This window comes from Eptesicus fuscus, chromosome 10 (assembly GCF_027574615.1).
Source record: "Eptesicus fuscus isolate TK198812 chromosome 10, DD_ASM_mEF_20220401, whole genome shotgun sequence".
Taxonomy (NCBI): Eukaryota; Metazoa; Chordata; class Mammalia; order Chiroptera; family Vespertilionidae; genus Eptesicus; species Eptesicus fuscus.
In genome coordinates, this window is record NC_072482.1 from 690,111 (window position 1) to 712,673 (window position 22,563).

At 57.2% G+C, this 22,563-nt stretch overlaps 1 protein-coding gene across 4 annotated transcripts; it reads right to left on the minus strand.

Moving 5' to 3' along the window:
• Window positions 1-256: 256 nt before the first annotated feature.
• TRIM26 (tripartite motif containing 26) lies at window positions 257-18,262 on the minus strand. Of its 4 annotated transcripts, XM_054721967.1 has the most exons (9): window positions 10,100-10,146; window positions 9,702-9,960; window positions 8,894-9,385; window positions 8,650-8,745; window positions 7,322-7,552; window positions 3,457-3,479; window positions 2,741-2,856; window positions 2,563-2,595; window positions 257-2,118 (listed from the first exon to the last, which is right to left on the minus strand). In XM_054721967.1, the coding sequence occupies exons 3-9, from the start codon at window positions 9,329-9,331 to the stop codon at window positions 1,433-1,435; spliced, it is 1,623 nt and encodes a 540-aa protein (XP_054577942.1). In that variant the 5' UTR covers window positions 9,332-9,385; window positions 9,702-9,960; window positions 10,100-10,146; the 3' UTR covers window positions 257-1,432. The 4 variants fall into 4 exon arrangements, with proteins under 4 accessions (XP_054577942.1, XP_008155620.1, XP_027989633.1 ...); XM_008157398.3 differs by lacking the exons at window positions 9,702-9,960; window positions 10,100-10,146 and adding an exon at window positions 18,161-18,262 and having other exon boundaries at window positions 8,894-9,379; XM_028133832.2 differs by lacking the exons at window positions 9,702-9,960; window positions 10,100-10,146 and adding an exon at window positions 18,161-18,262.
• Window positions 18,263-22,563: the final 4,301 nt, after the last annotated feature.

A 22,563-nucleotide genomic window follows, 5' to 3' on the forward strand; every position in this document is an offset into this window, starting at 1 on the left:
GGGAGGATCTGGGGGTGCTGGGGGAATGACACACTTCCCAGGGAGCCCTGTCCTGAGCACATGCTGGACCCGTGTTGGCTGGTCTGGGGCCCTGGGGTCTTTCCAGCCGTGACAGAGCGTGTGGAGGACAGATAGCAAAGCCCAGGTTCTGAAGGCTCCGGTGGAAGCTGAGCCACTGCTGCCAACAGAACCTTTGTGTTCAGACAGAGAAGGCCCGGTGACATCTGAGTTGTAAGGAAACTCACTGGAACCCAGCTGTCCAACAAGGTTTTATTGAGCACCTACTCTGCGCAGCACTGCACTAGGTGCCATGGAGAATACAAGAGAAATACAAGAGATGGCGCCCGCCCTCCGAGAGCTTACAGAACTAGACAGAAGTCAGATGTGCGTGACGGAGGCAGCATGTGGCGTGGAGGGTGTGCTGGCGGAGGGGGCACGGTGGTCCAGTGGTGGGGAGAGCTGCTCAGGGCAGGGCAGGCAGAGTGCCTGCCATGGAAGGGCAGCTGCGCGGTGATCTGGCTGGAGCAGGGAGCTTGTGGGCACTGTGGGGCCTGGACAGAGGCTGGGACCAGGGCTGGGCCTGTGGACACCCACTGCCTGCTCTCCCCAGCCTGCGCCCGGAGGATGGGGCGGTGCGGGAGCCGAGCGCCCCACTGGAGAAGCTGGTCCAGCCCTGCGGCGGGGAGGCTCTGCTCGAGGGGATGTTCGCCCCGTGCTTCCAGATGGACCATGAAGACAAGACTCCTGGGTGTTTACAAACTCTCCTCACCAGGACCAACCCAGGTCACTTACTGACCCCTGGTCACAACTGTCATCCCAAAGCCAAGGCATGCAGACCACCCCCGAGACCCCGTGGCTGCAGGAGCCCCCTCCACCGTCGGGACCGCACAGCCCTGGTCTCTGAAGAGCGTGGTCTCTGCCCTCCACACGAGACCTCGCTGGGCGCCAGACTCCAATGCCAGGGAGGCCTCGCTGCCTTTCCTCCCGCCCATTTGCAGCCTTTTCCTAGATGTTTCCCTCTTCGGCGGAGCCGCTCTGGAAGTGGCAGGGAAGGCAGCAGAGTGGACGGGGTGAGGGGAAGCTCTGGGATCTGGGGACAGCGGTGGCTGGGGTGGGTCAGTCCACCAGTCTTTCCCAGGACATGTGGCACGGAATGCTACCCTGGGCGAGAAAGTGCTGCCTGGCCTCTTACTCCGCAAAGACAGTGCAGGGCTGGGTCAAAGGCCACGGAGGGAGGGGGAGGAGCCAGGCTGGAAGCCTGCACAGGGCCCAGGCGGCGGGAGAAGAGGCGCCCTGCAGTGTGGGTGGCGCAGCAGTGGCCGTGGGGTCCCCCCTCTCCCTCCTTCAGGTGCTGGGCCAGGCGCCTCCTTCCGCCTTCAGTCCTGGAACTCCAGAGGAGACCGAGGGGTGGGCCAGGGCAGGCAGCAGGGGCTCAGGGTCTCAGCAGGAGGCGTGTTCCGGGCCACTTGAGCCACAGGAAGGGGACCAGGCGCCGGGTGAAGGTGGCCGTGAAGGTGTGAAGCAGCTCCTGCGACTCGGCATTGGTGAAAGTCACGGTGCCCCCTTCGTAATCCAGGGCGATGCCCACTCTCCGGGGCCGCGCTGCCGGGAAGAGCTCGGCCTCAGGGTCCGTGTTGGCCCAGATGCCCGCGGAGGAGAGGCGCAGCGCCCACACCCCGTCCTCCGGCCGCAGGGAGAGGTCTCCCTTCCTCTTCACAGAGTCTCTGGCCACGCCCACCATGCAGCTTTCCAGAACTTCCTCCTCCTCTTCTTCCTCCTCTTCTTCCTCTTCGTCCCCCAATGATTCCTCGTCCTCATCTGTTTCCCAGTTGTCGTATCCATCTCCATAGCCAGCCTCCTCTTCCTCCTCCTCTTCCCCCTCTTCCTCCTCGTCCCCGTCCTCTTCATCCTCGGGCCAGCCCTCCCTCTCCACCTCCACTTCCCAGTAGACCCTGCCCCAGGTGAAGCCCTTGCTGCCCAGCACCCCGGGCTCACAGTCAAACCGCTGGGGGTGCAGGTAGGCGCAGTGGTACAGGCCGCTGTTGTAGGTCACACACTTGCAGTCCTTGGACAGCAGCAGGAACCCGCTGGCTGACTGCGGGTCCAAGGTGACACTCACTGTGGGAACAAAGGAGGAGGTAACAGGGTCACAGTGGGCCCAGAGGGCCATGCGTCTCCATGGTGTCCATGGCAGGGCTGCCACACTGCACCACCCCAGGGGCCAGTCACACCGTGTCCCACACGCAGGGCACGCCCTGGCCTAGGCTGCCCTCATGCCCTCCCAGTGGGCTCCGAATACGGAAGCATGTGATCAGGCCGATGAGAGGAAACTGAGTCAGGGAAGGGACTGGCGGCAGGCCCTGTGAGGCTGGAAAACCCAGACACGGGCACGGGGCAGGGAAGGCCAGACCGTGTCGTGGAGCCGCCACTGCAGCGGAGGGCAGACAGTGGTCAGAGACGAAGTGGGGCTTGAGCTCCGCCGCTGGGAGATTCTCCCTGTGGCCCGAGGGGACTCCTGGCGGGGGCAGCCGTCTCCGGGGGAACCACCTGCTGGACACTCACCCGTCTTATATTCCAAGTCTCTCAGCAGCTTCCCTGCGGAGAAGAGAAGGACAGCGATGGCCCGCAGGCCCAGCACCGCGCTCACGGCTCCTCGACCGCAGCCTCGGAGCCCCGAGAGCGGGGCCCTCCCCGAGTCCAGCCCAGCTCCTGCTCCGCCCCAGGCGCTCCCCAGCCTTACCCTGGAATTCTCGCAGGCCTCGCTGCAGAGACGCGAGTTTATCTGAGAATTCTCCGGTCCTTTTCTTCACCACCCGAGCAATGGGTTTCCCGAGCCAGAACTTCTTCCGTGGGTACCTGAGGAGAGGAGACGTAACCTCAGCTGCTCTTGCATTCCTCTCAACCAGGGGTCCTCAAACTTTTAAACAGGGGCCAGTTCACTGTCCCTCAGACCGTTGGAGGGCCGGACTACAGTTTAAAAAAAACTATGAACAAATTCCTATGCACACTGCACATATCTTATTTTGAAGTAAAAAAACAAAACGGCAAAAACACCCGCATGTGGCCCGTAGTTTGAGGACGCCTGCTCTCAACCCTCAGAACAAGCCTGAAGGGGAGGAACCAGATCCGCCCGCAGACAGGAACAGGCCAGAGACAGAGCTGCGAGTGTCAGCAGACTCAACCCCAGGCCCTTCAGCTCCCAGAGCCACCTCTCCCCTCGCCACCTGACCGTCCCAGACAAGGAGAGCAGGCCGAGGGGGGCGCCACAGAGAGCTTGCTCCGTGGACAGCGAGACTCAGGTTCAGGTGGTTCTTGCTTCCCAGGAGGAACCATGGGTGTGGGCACCTTCGGTACCGTTCATTCCCCGTTCATTCAAATGGCTCAAGGTCAAGGAAAAGGGGGAGCGGGGTACGGGCACAGGCAGGGCGAGGCACACTCCGGCGAAGAAGCTGTTACCTGCTCAAGAAGTCCCTGGTGTCCTGGAAGGGAAGAAAGCACGGGGTCAGCGGTCGGACCTCACTCACCTGCGCCAGCGCGTCACAGACGGACGCGGGCCCTTCCTTACGGGGTTCTGGTGGAGTATTGGGTAAAAGGGAAACAAAATAATGAGAGCAACGGGGGCGGCCGGGTCTGGTGCAGCAGGGCCGGCTCCCCTGCGGTGACAGCGCCCGTGCAGACTGGAAGTGGGAGGTGCTGGCCAGGTGAAGGTCAGAGGTGGGAAGGGACAGCGAGGGAGGCAGGGCAGGCCATGCAGGCTGAACAGGAACAGCAGGGAGTTTAAACTTCGTCCCACGGACAGCCATACACCACGCTGGGTTTCAGGAAGGGGAGCTTTCATGTGGCTGTGACTCCAGGATCCATTCTCCCCTTCTTCCTTTTAATGACAGAACCCAGCAAAAAACTCCATTTCCCATAGTCCCTTGTAACCAGGTCTGGTCATGAAACTAAGCTCCAGCCATGAGAGTAAAGGGAAGCAATGACTACAACTTTGGGTCACGTCCTTTACAAAAAGGAAGTTGCTTTCTGCTTCCGCTTTCCCTTGGCCGACTCTGCATCTCTAGGTGGCGAGCCCCACTTTGACAACCAGCTGACGACAAGTCCCTGGAAGTGAGTGGAGCCAGAGGAAGTCGCCAGCTCTGAGGAGCTCACAGCCCCGACAGCCCAGGCCCCCCACACGGAACGGCTCCTGAGAGACAGAGACAAACGACCTTGCTCAGTCTAGTCCCGGCACTGAGTGTGGCACAGCAGCTGGCCAGAGCCCACACCACCCATTGCGTGGACTTGGGGGCCGCCTGGAGGCTGCTGCTGTGGACCAGGGGGAGATGGCAATGGGTCGGAGCCCCGCGGCAGGGGAGACAGGGGCCCAGGCCAACGGGGCACGACGGGCGGGAGTGGCTGGAGGAGGGAGACCGGGCTGCCGTGGTGACAGAGAGGGTGGAAGGCGAGGGGTTCTTGTGAGGTGCTGGTGGTTTCCCTTGTGGGTCTAGAGCCTCCGCAGCAGTCTACATACGTTCTGCCTTCATTTCACTCATTCATAAATCCTAAGCGCCTCCTACATGCCAGCCCTGCTCTAGCAGCCTGGGTACAGCAGTGAAAGAGCTGCCATCTCCCCCCCCCCCCCCCCCCCCCCCGTTAGAGCGGACACCTGCAGGGGAGAGACCAGAGGTGTGCCAGGGAGCGCGGGCAGGAGGAAGAGCGGAGCGGAGCAGAGGGGCCTGGGAGGGCAGAGGTGGGGGGCCAAATGCATGGGCGGCTGTGGCTGCTCGATGCCCAGAACGTCTCGGGAGGCAGCGGGTCTGCTGCAGGGAAGGACACGAAAGAGGTCAGAGCTACGCCTGTCCTCACCAGGAAGCAGCTGCCAGACCCCGCTGCGTTTCTGGCCAATCCTTCCTCGAAACAGGAAGTCCAAGCAGCTGGAGGGCTGGGCAGCAAGTCTGAGGCAGTGAGTGCCAAGTCTGCAAAGGGATGTGGTGCAAAAGGGCCAACCGATGGGCAGTGGGAGCCGCTTAAGGGGTAAAGGTGCTGAGTGGCCGGAGAGGGTGGGACCGGACAGCAGTGCAGGAACCCTCCTCCCCAAGGACACAGAGGGGACCTGGGGGTGCAGGCCGCCTGCAGCCACGCACAGGCCTCGCACGATAGGTGGTGAGGCAGGCAGGGCGCGGCCCGCCCGGCTGAGCACAGGCCTGGGTGCTGACGAGAGCATCGCAAAGGGCTCTTCCCGGGCAAGGAAGGCAACCCGCAGTGGGCACCACAGAGATCTGCCCAGGGCTGGACGAGAGGACGTCCGTGCCTTCCGACCACTCCTCTCCCTTTCCCCTTTAGCACCGTCATGAGGTCCCAGTCCAGAGAGCTTCCTTTCCTTTTCCGTCCCCTGGTCAAAAGCCTGTTGTGCACCGTTAGCCTGCTGCTTCCTGTCACCCACGTGTCCCTAGCAGACCTGTGCACCAGCTCCCGTTCTGCAGCACCTCCGGCTTCCTGCCCACCGGCGGTCAGATAACCCTGGGAAGTATGACAACTAAGGGGTGGCTGACCAGCAAAATCTAAACAAACACAGACAACACCCAGCGGGCTACTTCCTGCACCGGCTTGAAGCAGACGCCCAACTCTCTCCCTGCCCCAACCCCAGGCAAGGCTTCAATCTGAGGCTCTTGGGGGCCCTGAAGGCTGGGCCTCCGCTGCCCTCACAGCTCCTGTGGGTGAAGTGGTGAGCACCCCCAGGACACACGCAACGGCAAGGTCGCCCCGCCAGCACCAGCGCCCTCTGCTCCAGGCAGTGCACGGGCCAGTGGTGGCCGTGGGGAAGGCAGGATGCTCGTCCCTGAAGGGAAAGGAGACACGGGGAGGGGAGAGGCAGCAAGTGACCCAGCCAGAGTCTGAGAGCAATTTGAGGCAACAGAATGTCTGTAGGGAAGGGCGGAGCCAGAGACACACACTGGTTACAGGAGAGAAAAGCACGAGAGCACAGGGGCCGGGACGAGGCAGCGGGCGGGAGCGCTCCGGCCCTCAGCGGCTGCACAGAAGGACTAAAGCCCTGCCAGTCCCGAGTCCTGCATTCACGAGGACGGAGAGGGCGAAGCCTCTGCCACCCAGGTCCGTGATGGCCCAGACGCCGAGAATGTGCCCTGCCCTCTCCGCCAGCTACCGGCTTGCCTGCCGCTGGCCTGGAGCAGCATCTCCGAGGCCAACACAGGCCCAGCCACCCCGACCACGCAAGGGGAGGGACCGCCACATCGGCCTCCCTAGCCCACGAGAGTAGAGGGAGGGGCGAGCCCTCCCCCCCCACCCCCCCACCCCCCCCCCTCCCCCGCCACCCCGGAGCAGAGTCCCGCCTGCAGGACCGACTCCTCTGGGAGGCTCGGAGTTTGGACTTGTGGAGCCATTTCAGTTTGGCCACATGTCTGTCCTCCAGTCCAGGCCTCCTCCTTTCTCAGCATCAGGAAGCATTCCAGAGGCAACTCACCTGTGTCCATCTCTGCCCTGCAGTGGCTCCGAGTCCCAGAGAAAAACTCGCCTACACTGACCCTCCGGCCCTCTCTGACACCCCCTCCTACCCCAGCTTTCACAGTTTCAGCTCCAGAGCCACAAAGAGCTTCCATGGACGAGTCTCTGCCAGGGTGTGAGACTTGTTGGAAGACAGGCTCATGATGCTAGTGATGAGGATAGAAGAGACCAATGAAAATACTAGTAACCTTCCCCTCCATCTCAATATTTTTAAACTTTGCAGGAAATTTACTTTTTAAAGCAACACCATGCCAGCCATCGCATGCTGGAGGCTAATTCCAGCAGGTCATAATTATGCAAGAAGTTCATCAAAAGACTGATGAACCTTGGGGCTTTAGCAGGGCTGAAGATCTGCAAGTTATTGCCTGCTGCCAGACAGCTAAGGGCAGTTCCCCCTAACCTGATAATCCTTTATTGTTTATCAAACCTTACCTTTGATATGTACATCTTCTTTGCTACAGGGCAAAATGTGTTAATAAAAAGCCAGGGGTCCGGAGATTCGGAGAGCTTAGTCACTAGAACTAAGTTTCGTCTGTCCCTCCAAAATGCCTCCCAAATTCATATTTCTTGTCTAGTCTCTTCATTCTTTATCACAGCCCCTTCTCCAGATTCCTGAGCCCTGGCAGATGCTGAGAAAGACCCCGGCAATCGCACTTTATGCTCAAGCAACCACTGGAAGGAGTGGGCAGAGCCGGGTTACCAGCCCACGTTTCAGAGAAGAAAGCCAAGGCCCCCAAGGTCCTGCAAGCCCGTAGCAGGACAGGGCCTGCCGCCCTGTGCCCAGCCCTGGTGCCCGGCCCTGCCCCGGAAGGCTTCTCACCTGCATGAGCTCTGCGGCCGGCTGCTGGGCCTTGCCCTCCAGCTCGGAGATGAGCAGCGCCAGCCGGGCCAGCTCCCCGCTGCCCCTGGCCTGGCACTTCTCCCTGCCCTCGGCGAGCTCCTGCTCCAGCCTGGCCAGCTGGTCCAGCAGGTGCTGCTCCCGCTCCCGAAGGAACTGGTGGCCCTGCGCAAACTCGGCCACGACGTGCTGCCTCTGCTCCCGGAGCTTCTGCTGCGGGGTGGGAAGGGCAAGGGTGACGCCTCTGCCTGACAGTGGAAGATCCCTGCAGGATCTAGTGTAAGCGGCGCCAGGCGGCTCTTCTCCCACCCACGAATCCCAAGCTCAGGCTGGGGGCCTTTCGCGCATCCCTGGGCCAACCTCCCTCCTCAGAGAAGTCAGTCAGTCACAGAGCAGTCCACCAAGGTGCTGCAGGCCCGTAGCAGGACCTGGGGACTGGAACTCTGCCTGCCTGCTATCTGCCTGCCTGCTCAGCTTGTTACCGGTTCCAGGAGAACAGTATGTTCCAGGGCCTCCTGAACACTAGTCTCTGCCGCCACCTCTTCCAGGAAGCTCGCTGACTGCTCTCCTCCAAGCCGACCAACCCTCGCTCCAGCACCGGGCCCTGCACGCAGGGCCACACCAGTGACCTCAGCGAGTCTGTGCTCAGGGACCATGACCTTGCCTGCCCCCGAATCTCACTGCCAGTCCAGGCGGGGATCTGGTCAGTGTCCTTGTGCCCGCTGACTGAGGGTGGGCTGCGTCCACACACACCAGGGCCTGGAGGTGCTCCTTGAACTTGAGCTGTGTCTCCTGCCTCACTCTCTCCCTCTCCCAGGGCCCAGTGGCTCACGGCAGGCTTGGCCCCAACATCTCTGCAATGCCCACTTCCCACAGAAAACTGGAACCCGCCTCTCAGTTTTCCTCCTGACACCATGTCTACCGAAGCGCACAGGTGCTGCCTGTCGCAGCGGCGCCCCACCGGCCCCCTCAGCCCGCCCTCCTCCTAGTCCCGGGCCAGGGCCCTCCTGCCAGCCCGCTGGCCCCACTGCCGCAGCAACTCCGTCTCTCCTCTGAAAGGGAGAGCAGAGCCAGCCTTCCGTGGTCCCCGCTCCCTGGCTCGCCCTCGCAGAAGAGCAGCAGCGGCCAGAGGTGGCCCCACAGCTGAGGTGAGTCACAGAGGAGGAGGGACCTTAGCTGACATCTAGGCAACCCCCTCAGATCAGGAAGCAGGCTAAGGCCAGAGCTGCTGGGCAGGCTGGCCCGCTCCTGGACCAGCCCAGAGCGCCCGCCAGGCCACGGCCTCAGGCTTCCCTCACAGCCTCACTTACCAGCGCAGCCAGGATATCAGCTTCTCCCTTCGCCTGGCAGCCCTGAATTTTGTCTCTGTCTCTCCTTAGAATACTCAGGTGGTTCAGGATTTTTTCCTGCAGAAAGACAAGCAGTGGGGACAGATGGACGTTCTGGGCTGGGGCAGCGGGGTGGACTCAGGCTGAGGCCCGGGCCGGCAAGAAGCCTGCAGCGGCTGTGGGCCAGGCCAGCCTCCAGGTGGGCAGCGCCGCGGTGAGGGCTTACCCTGTGGGGCTGGGCGGCCTTCTCCAGCAGCACGGCCGCGTGGGGCCTGTGCTCCCGGGACTCCCGGCACAGCACGCACAGGAGCTGCCCGTCGTCCTCGCAGTAATAGTGCAGCTTCTCCCGGTGCCGCTCGCACAGCCTCGCGTCCTGCGGCTCCCGGGCTGCGTCCCCCGGCCGCCTGCCCTTGTCCACCTTCAGCCGTTCGATGTTCTCCACCAGGCTGGCCAGCTGCCACACGGGGCGGATGTTCTCCTTCTTAAAAGGCTTCTTGCAGAGGGGGCAGACGGGGCGGCCCCCAGAGGCAGGGCGGATGTCGGCGGTGCAGCTGCGGCAGAAGACATGGCCACAGTCGATGGTCACCGGGTCCCGCAAGTAATCCAGGCAGATGGAGCAGGTCACCTCCTCCTCCAGGCTGCGCAGCGGCGCGGCCGTGGCCATGCTGTCCTTGGTCCTGGCTCAGAGGGCCTCTGCTCCCGGGTGGGGCTCCTGCTCCTTGGAGACCAGACATGGAGTCAAGAGCTGACCCAGCAGAGGGCGGAGCTGGCAGCCCACACAGGGCCGCCCCAGCAAGCAGCAGACTTACCAGCTCCCACAGGCGCACCAAACAGCAGCGTGAGAGCAGCTCACTGACCATCTAGTCCACCCCTCACTTTACAGATGAGGAAACTGAGGCCAGAGGGCGCAGCCTGGTAGAGGGGGTGGGGAAAGCAGTCCTGCCTCCAGGCCCTTGCCTTCCATCAGCTGATGCAACTATGACAGAACGGGGACCCACGGGCTCTGCTGGGAAACTCATGACAAATACACAAACCTGCAACGTCCACTAGGCAGTGCCCTCAGCTGGGCAGCCACAGGCCGCACAGCTGCTCCGGGCCCAGCCAGCACTCCTTCAGGTTCCAGCGCCTGAGCACCGGCAGTGCGAGCTCGGGCACTTCCTGCGCAGACGGTCCCCGCGCTGGGCTTTGGGTCTGCCTCTCGTCCGACCGTGAGGCTCGGCGGGGGCCTGCAGAGCGCCCCTTGACCGCTGGACCGCTCCCGCTGTGCCTCCCCGCAGAGCTGGCCCGGCCGCGCTGCGAGGAACAAGGTGGAGTGTCCCGCCTGGGCTCACTGAAACCAAGGGCAGGGGTGCCCAGCCGAGCCTGCACTGTGCGCCGAGGGCCCGTCCCCCGCCGAGCACAGCTGAGCACGGGAGGACTTCAGTCCGTTTACCTTTGCCGCCTGGCCCACTTCCTGACCCGACAGCTGCCTGCTGCCCCTGACTCTGTGGACAAGAGAGAACTCTTCTAGAACTCTGAGCCTGTGTAGCCCCCCATAAAGTGGGGGGTGAGACTTACCTTGCAGGTTTCTGAGTGGGCTGGGTGAAAGCATTATGCTGCAAGTCCTGACCGTGAGACCACACACAGAAAGGAGGCTGGGAGAGAATGCAGACCCTGGCTCCAAGCCCAGGAGTGTTCCAAGCTCGAGGCAGAGCGAGACGGAAAGTGGCAGCGAGAGAGGAAGCGCTCGAGGGGCAGGGCGGGAACTTGCTCTGCTGTGAACCCCGGCCGCACTGAGCGAGAGGGCACAGAGGGCCCACACGGGCCACTGCGAGGCTGGAGCGAGCGCACGCGCGCGGGCAGTCAACGCCATCAGGACTGTGTCCGCTGAAAGTCCATCGCAACAGAGCCCCGTGGCCCTCGTGCCCTTTCATGCAGGGACAGGAATGAGCTAGAAATGACCCCCAGGCTCTAAGACCCAAAGGAAAAACAAAGCATGGATGTAATGTCCACTTCACGAGGACCTAAGTGAGACATCACACTCCGTGCCGTGAGTGCCGGCCAGGCGGGGGCCGCACGCGGCCAGCAGGGCTGCGGCCCGCTCCACTCGGAGGGACGCAACGGGGTGAAAGCAGGTACACAAAGCTCCAAGGAAGGGGCGGGGTTGAGTAACTTAACGGCAAACGAGGCAATAAAATGTTTAGGGCAGTAAGGGTAGCCAAGTCATAGGCAGGGCCTGGCCAGCTCCCCGGCTGCCTGCTGGGGACGAGCTGTCCAGAGGAGGGTCCTGGGCTGGGAGTCCCTTGCCGGCACCCCGTGGGGGGCTCCGAGGTTAAAGGCGGAGGCCATTTCCTTTGCTCTGCTGGGACTGGGACTTCCTTCTGCTGCAGTTTCCGGAAGGATGAGAGGACTGTGAAGATCAGCCAGTGCCCACCAGCCTGCCAGCCAGGCACCGCCCTCGCGAGAACAGCCTCCTCCACCCGGGCGTGCGGGCTCTGAGGCAGCTTTAAAGCCCAGAAGCCGTAGGAACACAATGCCACACGTATTCAGAAAATAAAAGTCTAGGGGTCACAGAAGAAGAGTGGCGAGTAAGTGCAGGAGGGGTAGCAGATTAGAAAAACATCCTCATGATAAGACAGGATCTTTCCTGGATGCTAAAGCCATGAGGTGCTGGGGGACAGGATAGTCCCACGGAGCCCAAGTACCTGCCACTGGGTTAGTGCTTCCTAATGCGCCTTGATAAAGGCGACCTGCGATCACCTCAACCACGCCCTCGCTGAGGGACGAGCGTCACACTCCCCTCCCCGTAGGACTACCCTGTGGCGCCTATGACTGACACGTTACCTTGCAAGTAGTCCTGCCACAAATGTTTGACCTAAATGAACTGAATCAGGCCTTTACACCTAACTTCCAGTTGACAGAAGATCTGAAGGAAAGAGGAATGAGCTAAAACACATCATGAGGAAACAATCAGCCGAGTCCAAAAGATAGGACATTCCACACAAAAACTGGCCTGCTCTTCTACTTACTTACTAGGGGCCCAGTGCACAAAATTCATGCACTGGTAGGGTCCCTAGCAGCTGCGGAGGGGCGGGGGGGGGGGGCGGGGATCAGGGCCTCCCTCCCTTCCCCTGGCCAGCCCTGCCCCCTGGTCGAACTCCTGGTCGAGGGGACAATTTGCATATTATGCTTTTATTATATAGAATCCATTTTTAAAGATTTTTTAGAGAGAGAGCAAGGGAGAGGGAGAGACATTGATGTGAGAGTGTAACATCGATCAGCTGCCTCCTGCACGCCCCCTACTGGGGATCAAGCCCTCAGCCTAGGCATGTGCCCTGACCAGAAATGGAACCGTGACCTCCTGGTTCATGGGTTGATGCTCAACCACTGAGCCACACAAGCCAGGCGTCTCCTGTTTTGTTGTTTTTTAAAGAGGCATAAAAATAGTTTTGGGACAACTAAGGAAATCTGACAAAGGACTAGGTGTTGAATCATATTATGCAGTTATTGTTAATTTTTAAAATGGTATTTACTGAGGCTGGGGAATGTCCATATTTTAGGCAGTGCTTAGGGCTGCATAACTACGACTTCCTTTTAAATGATTCCACAATAACAGAAGTTAGGGAAACCTTCTGAGGAGAGGGCTAGCTTTCCATCCGGGTCTGCGGGACCAGATGTTCAAAACCACGAACGGAGGCCAGGGTGCTCATCACCATGAAGAGTCAAGGCCCACGTGCCGAAGCGTGTGGATCAGAGGAACTGAAGACAAAACTGCCCGTCCAGGACCGTCAGTCTGAGAGCGTGACAACCAGACAAGGGAGACGAACGCTCACATCCATCGCTGGGCTGCACGCTCCCCAGCCCGGTACAGCGGGCACCGGACGGCAGCTCAGTGCACCGCTGGGCCGCTTAGACCCAGGTGTCAATCTGTGGGGGGACCATCCCGGTTCAGCCTTGGGCTCTGCAGCGCAATGGCCAGGTGACTAACAACTGCTTGGAGACAGCACTTACTTAGGACCCACCGTACAGCCATTTTTCACATCTTGTCACCAGCGTTCAGGATACTCTTCTAAGGACCCTGAGGAGCGGCAGGGCAAGCACCCTGCCGGAGGGCGCATGGCTAGACGCCGCGATCCAGGACTGTTCCCCGCCCAGGCGAACTGTGAAAGGAGCCTGCCAGCAGCTCCTCTGGCCGGAAGCTCGGCTGAGGTCACCTACATGGAAGGGCTCTATGGGCTGCGGTGCTGGCCACCGTGAGGGGCGCATGCTACTGCTGCCACTGGCCACGAGCACCTGCTCTTAAAGGACAGGAAGCAGGGCTGGGGCACAGGGCCCGGCAGACGGCACAGCTGCTCACCACCCCACGCCCAGTCCTTTCAGGCCCAATGCAAACAGACCCGCTCCAAACCTCCCCACGCCGGGAAGAACTCAGCGAGGACCTGGCACACGCCCTCCCTTCACCCGAACGAGAATTCTGAAACCCGACTGCAGGGCAGGTCTTCTGTAACTGGAGGCACCCCACCTTTCTGAGTTCCCATCCCTGCAGCCACCCCTCCCCAGACTCCCTCGGTCTCATAACCACCTCCTGGCACCTGTCCTCATGCGTCAGCAGACGGCTGAGGGGACTGTGTGACTTCCTGCAGCAGTGTAGGGTGTGGGTGTCATGCGTAACTGTGGCTGAGACACTGTGAGCTACCAGCAAGCTGAGGGAGGCACTGCCAGGAATGCCCGCCTCTGGGCAGACACCTGCACTCCCACCAGCCATTCCCGAGGGAGAGGATGGGAACTCAGGCCCCTTGCTTCCTAACAGCTGTCAACCTCTGCCCTAACAGGTGCTAAACTCTCCCTCAACTTCCTGTGGCTTCTGCCACCCCACACGTTCCTGCCTGCCGCCTGCTGCCTCGGGCTCCGACTGCCACAGGAGGAACCCAGAAGACACTGAACCCCGATGTGGACTTCAAGGCCCGGAGCGGTGAGCGGAGGGGCCTGCACTGGCCTCCAGCCTCCAGCCCGAGGCTCCAAACAAGATCCCCTTCTTCCTTGCAATTCCAAAGGACTTGGCCGAGAGCTCCATGCCCTGTGGGAACCCCACTTAAGGGTGGCATCATTCATCCAACAGGTTACTAGGCGTGTGCTGGGCGCCTACCAATATGGCCAAGTCCCGGCCTCCCAGAGCTTAAATCGAGGGACACAATTGAGTGAACTTTCTTTAGAAGCTGAAACCAGAGCTACTTGTGGGGGTTATGCAACGCTCAAGGGTCCCCTGAGGTACTGAAGCCTGTCTCCCTTGCTGAGTGCCTTTAGTCCCTCAAACAGACCCCGTGTCAAAATGCAAGGGTGCTCGCGGAGCCACCTGCTTCACACCTCTCCTGGCGTCAGGTGCTCCAGGGAGAGCCAATCCCCGGCCCACGCCCTGCGAGGCCCCAGGTCCTCCGGGCCAGTCTTGTCTCCAGGCTCATTTCCTGTCACTTCCCACCTCAGACGCCACCCCACGGCCAAGGCAGACCCCTCTAAGCCGCACGATGCGCCACACTCTTTCCTGCCCAGCCCTTCGAGCCTCTGCAAGTGTTACCCCTCTGCACAGAGCCCACCCCTTTTCCAGCTGAAGTCTCAGCTGGAAGCCACCTCCTCGGGCAAATCCCTCTTGGCCCGGAGAAGCCGGACCCACCCACACCGCACAGCGTACTTCTCTGCAATGGAGGGCTGACTGACTGAACAGCAGCTTTTGCCAAACCTCAGAGATGGTCTGCCTCACCCCAGAACCCACGCGGGGCCTGCAGAGGCCCCGGCTGAGGAAGTGGATGAAGCCGGCACAGAGCGCCCGGAGCCTACGAGAGGCCTCCCGAGCCCCTGCGCGGTCTCAGCCATGTGTCCTTCTCTCCAGCAGGCGACTTCTTCACCCTCCCTCAGCCAGCAAGAGCAGTCACCACCGTCAGGGAGCCCAGGGTGGGACAGAAACCAGGGGAGGAGGGCCTGGCAGCCACGGTGTTCCACGCGGCGACAACCGCTCTCCCCTCTCTCCTAGTTTGACAGCTCTGTACGCAGAGCTCCTTTCTCCGGCTTTGAGCGTCAGAGGAATGGAGTCACACTGCATTTTGGGAGGGGGACTACCAACATCATGTTCGTGAGGTTCAGTCATGTGATTGGGAGCTGATCTTGTCCATTTTCATTGCTTTCTGCCTATAGAATTTTACTTCTGATATAGTCTATTTTGATGGCCATGTGGTTGTCTCCAGTTTGGGACAATTACAAACACTGCTCATTTCTGCGCACACAGCCTGGTACACACAGGCGAGAGGCAGCCTCAACGGTCTGCACCAACGCACGTTCCCACCAGCAGGCAGGCCGCACCCACACCTGCTGTTGTCAGCTTTTCAGTTCCTGCCAACCTAGCGGGTGGAAAATAGAATCCCACTGTGTGTGTGTGTGTGTGTGTGTGTGTGTGAGTGAGAGAGAGAGAGAGAGAGAGAGAGAGAGAGAGAGATGAAAAAAGGAAAAGAAAAGAAAGAAAAAGAACCACACTAGAGAGGCCCAGTAAGAGGCAACAGGATCCAACAGCAGGTGCTCCTTAATCCAACTGGAAGTGCTCTAAGGGTTGTCTTTCGGGGAGAGGGTCCAGCCAGCTTGCATTCTTCCAACTCCTTCTGGGGCCCCTGCTGCAGGCGAGCTCGCCCTCAGCTCAGGAGAGCAGCAAGAGGACTAGTGAAGACCCCTGGCCACAGTGCTGGCTCCAGGGAGGAGAACACGCCTTACTACAGCCAGTCACAAGGAGACCTCGCCGAGACACGGGGGAAAGATTCTTGTGGTTTCTCGAGAACCTGCAAGAGCTGAGTCATATGGTTAGAAGCTGCTAGAGCAGTTCCTCGAGAATGAAACCCACCAGGAGGTGGAGTGAAAGGAACCAGGCCCACCAGTGAACCCCTGTATCGAGCTGTGCCTGGAGCTACCCTACCCTTGACCGTTCCCGTCACACGAACCAATAAATGCTTATGCCCACCTGGCTTGGCTTGTCTGTCATCTGAAAAGAAGGAAAAAAAGAATCCTGACTGAAATGCAGAGTTCTTGAAGGTTACTAGGCTGAAATATACAAAGAGCTGGTGCAGAAAGGTAAGCCTGTTTATCTAGACAGGTCTTGTAATGAGGCAAATACCAATCGGCAGTTCCCTCTCCAGCCCTCACCTGCCGGCCAGGCCAGGCCAGGCCCCGGCCTGCTCTCAGCCCCGAGCCTTCCCCACAGCGCCTGGGCGTGGGTGAGGGAGCACAGGCAGCCTTCTCCCCAGCTGTCCTAGCCAATGCCGGAAGTGAGTCAGGGTTAGGACCAAGCCCCGCGCCTCTGCTGTGCGGCCTGGGGCTAGATCTCCTGACCTTCCTGGTCACAGTGTCACCAGGAGGGAGTGGGAGTCGGAGGGCGTACCCCGGCCTTTCAGGGGTGTGAAATAATAGAAAAGTAAGTTTTGGTCTCTGCTCCCGTTCCTGACACAGGGCTCCTGAAACCCTGGTCATTTCCTGGTGACAGCAGCAGTAGGAGCAGCTTTTATTCTATTGAGGCCACGCCGGGTAGACTCCTGGATGGGGCCTGCTCGCCCAGAAGACCGAGCCATGGATACAAGCCTGGGATTCTCAGCCCCATCTCCCATATTCCAGAGGGGAGAGGGCTGGGAAGGGAGTTGTAACTGATCACGCCTGTGCGAGGAAGCTCCACAAAATCCCAACGGCGCAGGATTCGGGGAGCCTCCAGGTGGGCGGACACGGCCACACAGGGAAGGTGGGCACACCCCGACTCCACAGGGACAGACGCTCCTGTACTCTGAACCCTCCCAGACCTCGCCCTATATATCCCGTCATCTGGCTGTTCATCTGAGTTCTTACCACACCCGTTAATAAACGTGAATGTAAGTGTTGGACTGGGTTTTTCTATTACAACAGGACAAACTGGAATAAAGTGTGGCAAGCAGCTGGCAGTTAATGTGCAACATCAACCCCGGCTGTGGCTAGAGCGACCGGAGCACCGACAACAGCTCCGTCGTGCTGACGTCTGACGATCTGGCTACCAGACAAGAAAGCAGCAGTTTATCAAGTTTAGTTCCTTCAAGATCATAAAAGGAGTAGTGAGCTCAACATCCATGGGTTACCGAGATCGAGTGGCACTAACCATTCATTCCCTGCAAGAAGGATCTAAGCCATCCGCTGGGAGTTACCATTTTTCATCAAATTTGATATCCAAGGCATTATTTAGTGTCACTAAAATCAATGTGATCAATGGTGTGTCATAATTTGTCAAAATATTTCTTTCCATGCAGAACATGAACAACGGACGGCAGTCGTTTAGGTGAATGTGGCATACCTCCTACAAAGTGCTGCAGGGAACCGAACACACGCCTCATCCTCTTACTCTCCTGCTTCAACACTCCCGACGGAGGTCAAAGTGCACAGCAGGGCACACAGGCCCTGTGACCTGGCCCCCCTACATGTCCAGCTTGCAACCCGCTCACCACATGCAGTGACCAGGACCATACCCAGGAACATAACCTTCTCCAGGCTCCACTCCCCACCCCTTGCCCTGCGCATGCTGCTCTCTCAGTCCTAGCTCCTGGGAGGCCAGAATCAGATATGCCCCTCACCTGAGAGGCCCTGCCTTGAATAAGTTCAGACAGACAAATTTCCCATGCAAAAGAATCCCAAACACTGCGGGGAGTGTGTACCCTGGATATGATGTGATGACATGCAATCTATCTTTGGGGTCCTCCCATGAGCCCGATCTTAGGGAAAAAACAGCAGACAAATTCCAGTAGAGGAGCATCCGACAATACACATGACCAGTATTCCTCAGAACTGGGGTTGTCAAAAACAAGGAACGCCTGGGACACTGCCACCCAAAGGGGGCGTGAGGCGGCGTGGGAGGAAGTGAGCTGGGGGGGAGCCTGGAGGTAAAGACCAAGGAAACCTGCCTGCCCGGCTGCTCAGCAACAGCGCCCAGGCAGGCCCGCCGCCCGAACAGACGGGGCTGCCGAGGCGGGAGGCGGCGCAAGGGCCACCAGGGCGCGGGCTGGGGCCAAAGTGAACCCGGAGGCTCGGCGGGGCGACACGGGCCTTCGCGCACACGGGGACTGTGCTCCCGCCAGCGGCAGTAGCTCAGATGGCCGTGGGGCAGAGCGGGGATACCGGGGACCTGAAGTGCTGGCCTCCCATGTGCTCCCCACTCGACGGCCGAAATCAGGAAGGAAGTCAGCGGGAAATACTAGTGCTAATGGGCTGAGGGAGGACCCGTAGCTCCAAGTGCACGTGACTTAACCGGTTCATTCGGATAAAAAAAGGAAAGAAAACTTGACTTTGGTCACGGTGAGGGGCAGGCGGTCCGCTGGGCTCCAAGCAACCAGACCAGGGCCGCTTCCTTCCGTCCGGCGACGAGCAGGCTCGGCGCCCGCGGGGCCCGGGACTGCGAGGGGGGCCCCCGGGGCAGGGGGAGGCGGCGGGGCGCGCGGGGCTGCATTCTTCATGCGACGCCCCCACTCACCGGAGCCTAGCTCGGGGCCGCGTCCTCGTCGCCGAGGGCCAGGCGGTCAGTTCCGGGTCGCGACCTTCCGCAAGCACCCAGCCCGACCGCGCGTCCCGCCTCCCACCCCGCTCCGCCGGGCGCTCCGCCGAGATTTCTCGCGTCCAGTGCCCGGATTGGCCCCCGCCCAACCCCGCCTGCCAATGGGAAGCTCAGGATCCCCTACGTCACTGATCACCGGGCGACTCCTCGGGGCTGCGGGGTGGGGCAGCCCGAGAAAAGGAAACTGAAATCCGGCTTCCGCGCAGCCGGATCGGGCGCGCGGGGCGCGGGGCGCGGGGCGCGGGAGCCGGCGCCGGCCCAGCCTCTGCGGGCCCCGCGCGGGCCGGATCCGCCCCGCGGGCCCAGCCCACCCCCGGCTCTCGCCCCGCCCTGGTCAGAGTCTGGGTGCCTTGCGGCCTAGCTGCGCTCGCCGGTGCCCCACGAAGTCGGACTCTGCCCTCACGTGGCCCAAACTGGCTTCCGGGAGCAGGCTGGATTTTAGCAAGCAAATATTCTCAGTGGACTATTTGCAGAAATTAGCTCATTTCTGAGACGGCGGTGATGGGGAAGGGCTTTACATAAAATACCCTTAAGCCAGGCACGCATTCTGTCCCCATTCGGCAGACGGGAAGGCAGGTCCCAGCAGTCCGGGGCTGGGCCGGCTCAGCGGGCCGGTGCCCTCAGCGCTGCCTTCGGGGGTCGCGGAGCGCCGGGAGCTGGCTCCCCGGGCAGCGTCCAGAGGTCCCCGCCGCCCCTGGCCAGGAAGCTGACCACAGCGAGCCCCTCGGCCGCCGGTCTGCCTTTGCTTCCAGCTCTGCCTGCAGCCGCGCAAGCCGCCGGTGGCCCTGTCCCGGGCGGCGCATTGCGATCCCCGCCTCCCGCCAGCTGGCGGCTCGCTGGGAAGGTTCTGGGTCAGCAAGTTCCCTGCCCCTGGGTTTGACGGAGACCCGGGTGAGGGCCCAGGTCGCCCGCCTCGCGCGGGGTAAGGTGATAGATAGCAGGTGTTGGGGGAGGGGGGGTTCTTGACAGGGTGAGCTCAGGGTCCTGCACCCTAAAATCTGCCGGGCCTCCCCCTCCCCACAGGGGCGAAGGCATTTGAAGTGACTAGTCAGTGCTCATGACCTGATGGTAGATATTCAGAATATCTCCTGTCTAGTAGTGGTGTTAGGAGCAGAAATAGATTGGGGAGCAGCTATAATTACATTAACCACGCTCTGTCAACTGCTTAAGGAATGTGGTTTCTTGTTCAAATTAAAATCTTAGTTTGTATTTGGAATCTAAAATCTGTAATAAGAAACGAAACCCCGCTGCTGAAACCACCTCTGGTGCGGAGAAATTCAAAGGTGGCAGGAGAGGGCAGGGCTATCCGCTCTCCCGCAATGAGATTAAAGTTTTGTTTAAAAATTATAGAAGAACTCGCTGGGAAATGCAAAATTTGGCAAAGATAAGCTTAGGTGCTAGTAATTACTTTGGAAATCGAAAAAGGAAAAAATTTAAGATCTTTTATTAGCATGAAAAGAAATTTGGCCAGATCTGTTACTGAAAACGTTCCCCCAAAGCAAGCAGGATGTGGGAGACACGTGGCAATCCAATATGGACGCCCACTCTCCCATATGCTAATTTAAAGTCTCTTCTCGCCATGAAAAAGTTTTTGTTTTTTTAAATACACTTTATTGATGTTTTTACAGAGAGGAAGGGAGAGAGAGTTAGAAACATCAATGAGAGAGAAACTTCAATCAGCTGCCTCCTGGTGATGTGCCCGCAACCAAGGTACATGCCCTTGACTGGAATCAAACCTTGGACCCTTGAGTCCACAGGCCGACGCTCTATCCACTGAGCCAAACTGGTCAGAACCATGAAAAAGTTTTTAAAATTTAGAAATGCGTCTGGGATTTCTGTGCACGTGTAAAGGGAGAAAGTTTAGGACAAAATGCGTGCACAATCTGATTTTGGATTTTAATAAAGTCTTAAGCTGGACTTGACTCTTTACAAGGGCTACAGAAATGAAAAACCCAAGACTGGTTTTCTCCTAAGAAAAATGGCAGATTTGAACCAAAAAGAAAAAATTCAGGCTAGGTTCAAGCTGTAACAGGATTGGCATTTCCATAATAAAGAGTAGTTTTTAAAATGCTAATGAAGCGTGTAAAAAAAATTAACTTTTAGCCCTTCAAGAAAATGAGTAAATTGTCTGTTACAAAAATTGCCAAAGAAAATGCTTTAAAATAATTAGAATTGGATTTGAATCTCAAAGAAATAGTTGAAAAATAGAAAGATCTAAAGCAGCACAGGAAGGCTGGCTTTGAAATCAGGCTTCTCAGGACAAAGAATGTGTTAATTTGCATTTAAATGGCTACAAGTTTTCTAGCCACCCTTCCCCGAGCAGAAAAAATTATGGTCCTTTTAAAAAGTCAAGCGGCTAGGCTGGGCCTGTTAATCAAATGATAAAAATTTGTTCAATTATCTGAATTTTCCTTATGAAAAAATCTAGAGGACAGAATTGAATCTATTGAATTGATTATGTCTTGTGTCTTTGAAATTTAAATATATATATTTTATTAATTTTTTACAGAGAGGAAGAGAGAGGGATAGAGAGTTAGAAACATCGATGATAGAGAAACATCGATCAGCTGCCTCCTGCACACCCCCTACTGGGGATGTGCCCGCAACCAAGGTACATGGCCTTGACCGGAATCGAACCTGGGACCTTTCAGTCCGCAGGCGCCGCTCTATCCACTGAGCCAAACCGGTTTTGGCACTTTGAAATTTATTCTTAAAAATATAAAGTGTGCCGAGGCCGGTTTGGCTCAGTGGATAGAGCGTCGGCCTGCGGACTCAAGGGTCCCGGGTTCGATTCCGGTCAAGGGCATGTACCTTGGTTGCGGGCACATCCCCAGTAGGGGGTTTGCAGGAGGCAGCTGATCGATGTTTCTCTCTCATCGATGTTTCTAACTCTCTATCCCTCTCTCTTCCTCTCTGTAAAAAATCAATAAAATATATTTAAAATATATATATATATAAAGTGTTATTAATCTAGAAATGCTAAATATTTGACTTGCCAGCTTTAAAAGTTTAAAGTTCAAATTGAATTGGGCGAGAGATGATTCTTGGAAAACTCCAAGGGCCCGGAGTAATTCAAGGAATTTGTACTTCTTAAAGGAAATATTTTTTAAATTAAACCGATTTAATATATTTGAAATTGCATGGAAAGCTTTATCAAATAAAAATTAATAAATATATTTTACTTATAAATGTTATGAAGGGTTTGGCCTCTAAGGAGGGCAAAATATTTCTTAAAATCCAACAGCAAAATTTTAAGATGGAATTTAAAATAAAAGCCCATAGCCGCCTGCATTTTTAATTAGGCCGGAGGTGGGGCAACATTTTCGCCTTGTGAATCAGACATAAACATTTACTAAATATGCTTTGCTTTGCCTTTTCAATAAAAGATACCTACTTAAATTACTTAAATAAATTAGCTTTTTAAAATATAATCAAGGTCTCATATAAATTAAGTTAAATGAAAAGCCAATATTTGTATAAACAATTAAATTCTAATAAAGCCACCAGAAACAGCTAGTGAGACTTCTGTTTGTCTGCAATATAATTTTACTATCTTTTAGAGATTTTGGTTTGCTCTTCCCTTGTTTGTTGTGAGAATAAAGAAAAACATCTTTTCTGTCAAAGAACAGTTTAGAAAGCCGCCATGATGGCCACATAGCTTGCCGCTCCCATGGAGGCCGCCATCTTGAAACAGCAAAGGCCAACCCCTCCCTTTGAATAAGCCAATGTCTTTATAAGCAATTTGATTAAGTCTTCTAAGAAAGTTACTGAGACCTCCCATGATCTCTCTGTATATGCAAATTAGCCAAAGGGGATACTTTAAAATATAATTATAAATTTAATAAAAAGGAGAAATTTTAAAATTTTGAATTCTCTTCCACTAATATTTACAGTGTAAACTAAAGATTGTTAAAGTATTAAATCTGACAGTAAAATAGTAGTCAATTTTATTGTAATGAGATTTCTTGTGATATGGCTATTCGAATGCCTGACCCAGTGTTCAAGCAGCAGCCCTGTAGGTTGCTTGGTGTAAAGAAAGACAAAGATTTTTAAATAAAACTCTCTGTAACCTGAAAATTATTTTGGAAGGAAATAAAGAGAGGTTTTCTTCAAACATCTTAAGAACTGTAATTAAAAGTCAATACATTTGGCCTCATAAACTAAAGTAAGTAATTTGCATTTTTGCCTCTCTGACAAAATTTATGTAAAATTAAAGACTAATTATAGAAGTTTAGTTAGTGTCACTTATTGTCCATAATCTAGGACAAGTGGAGTTAAAAAATAAGCTTTATTACAGATTAATCTAATTTGGGTAATTGAAA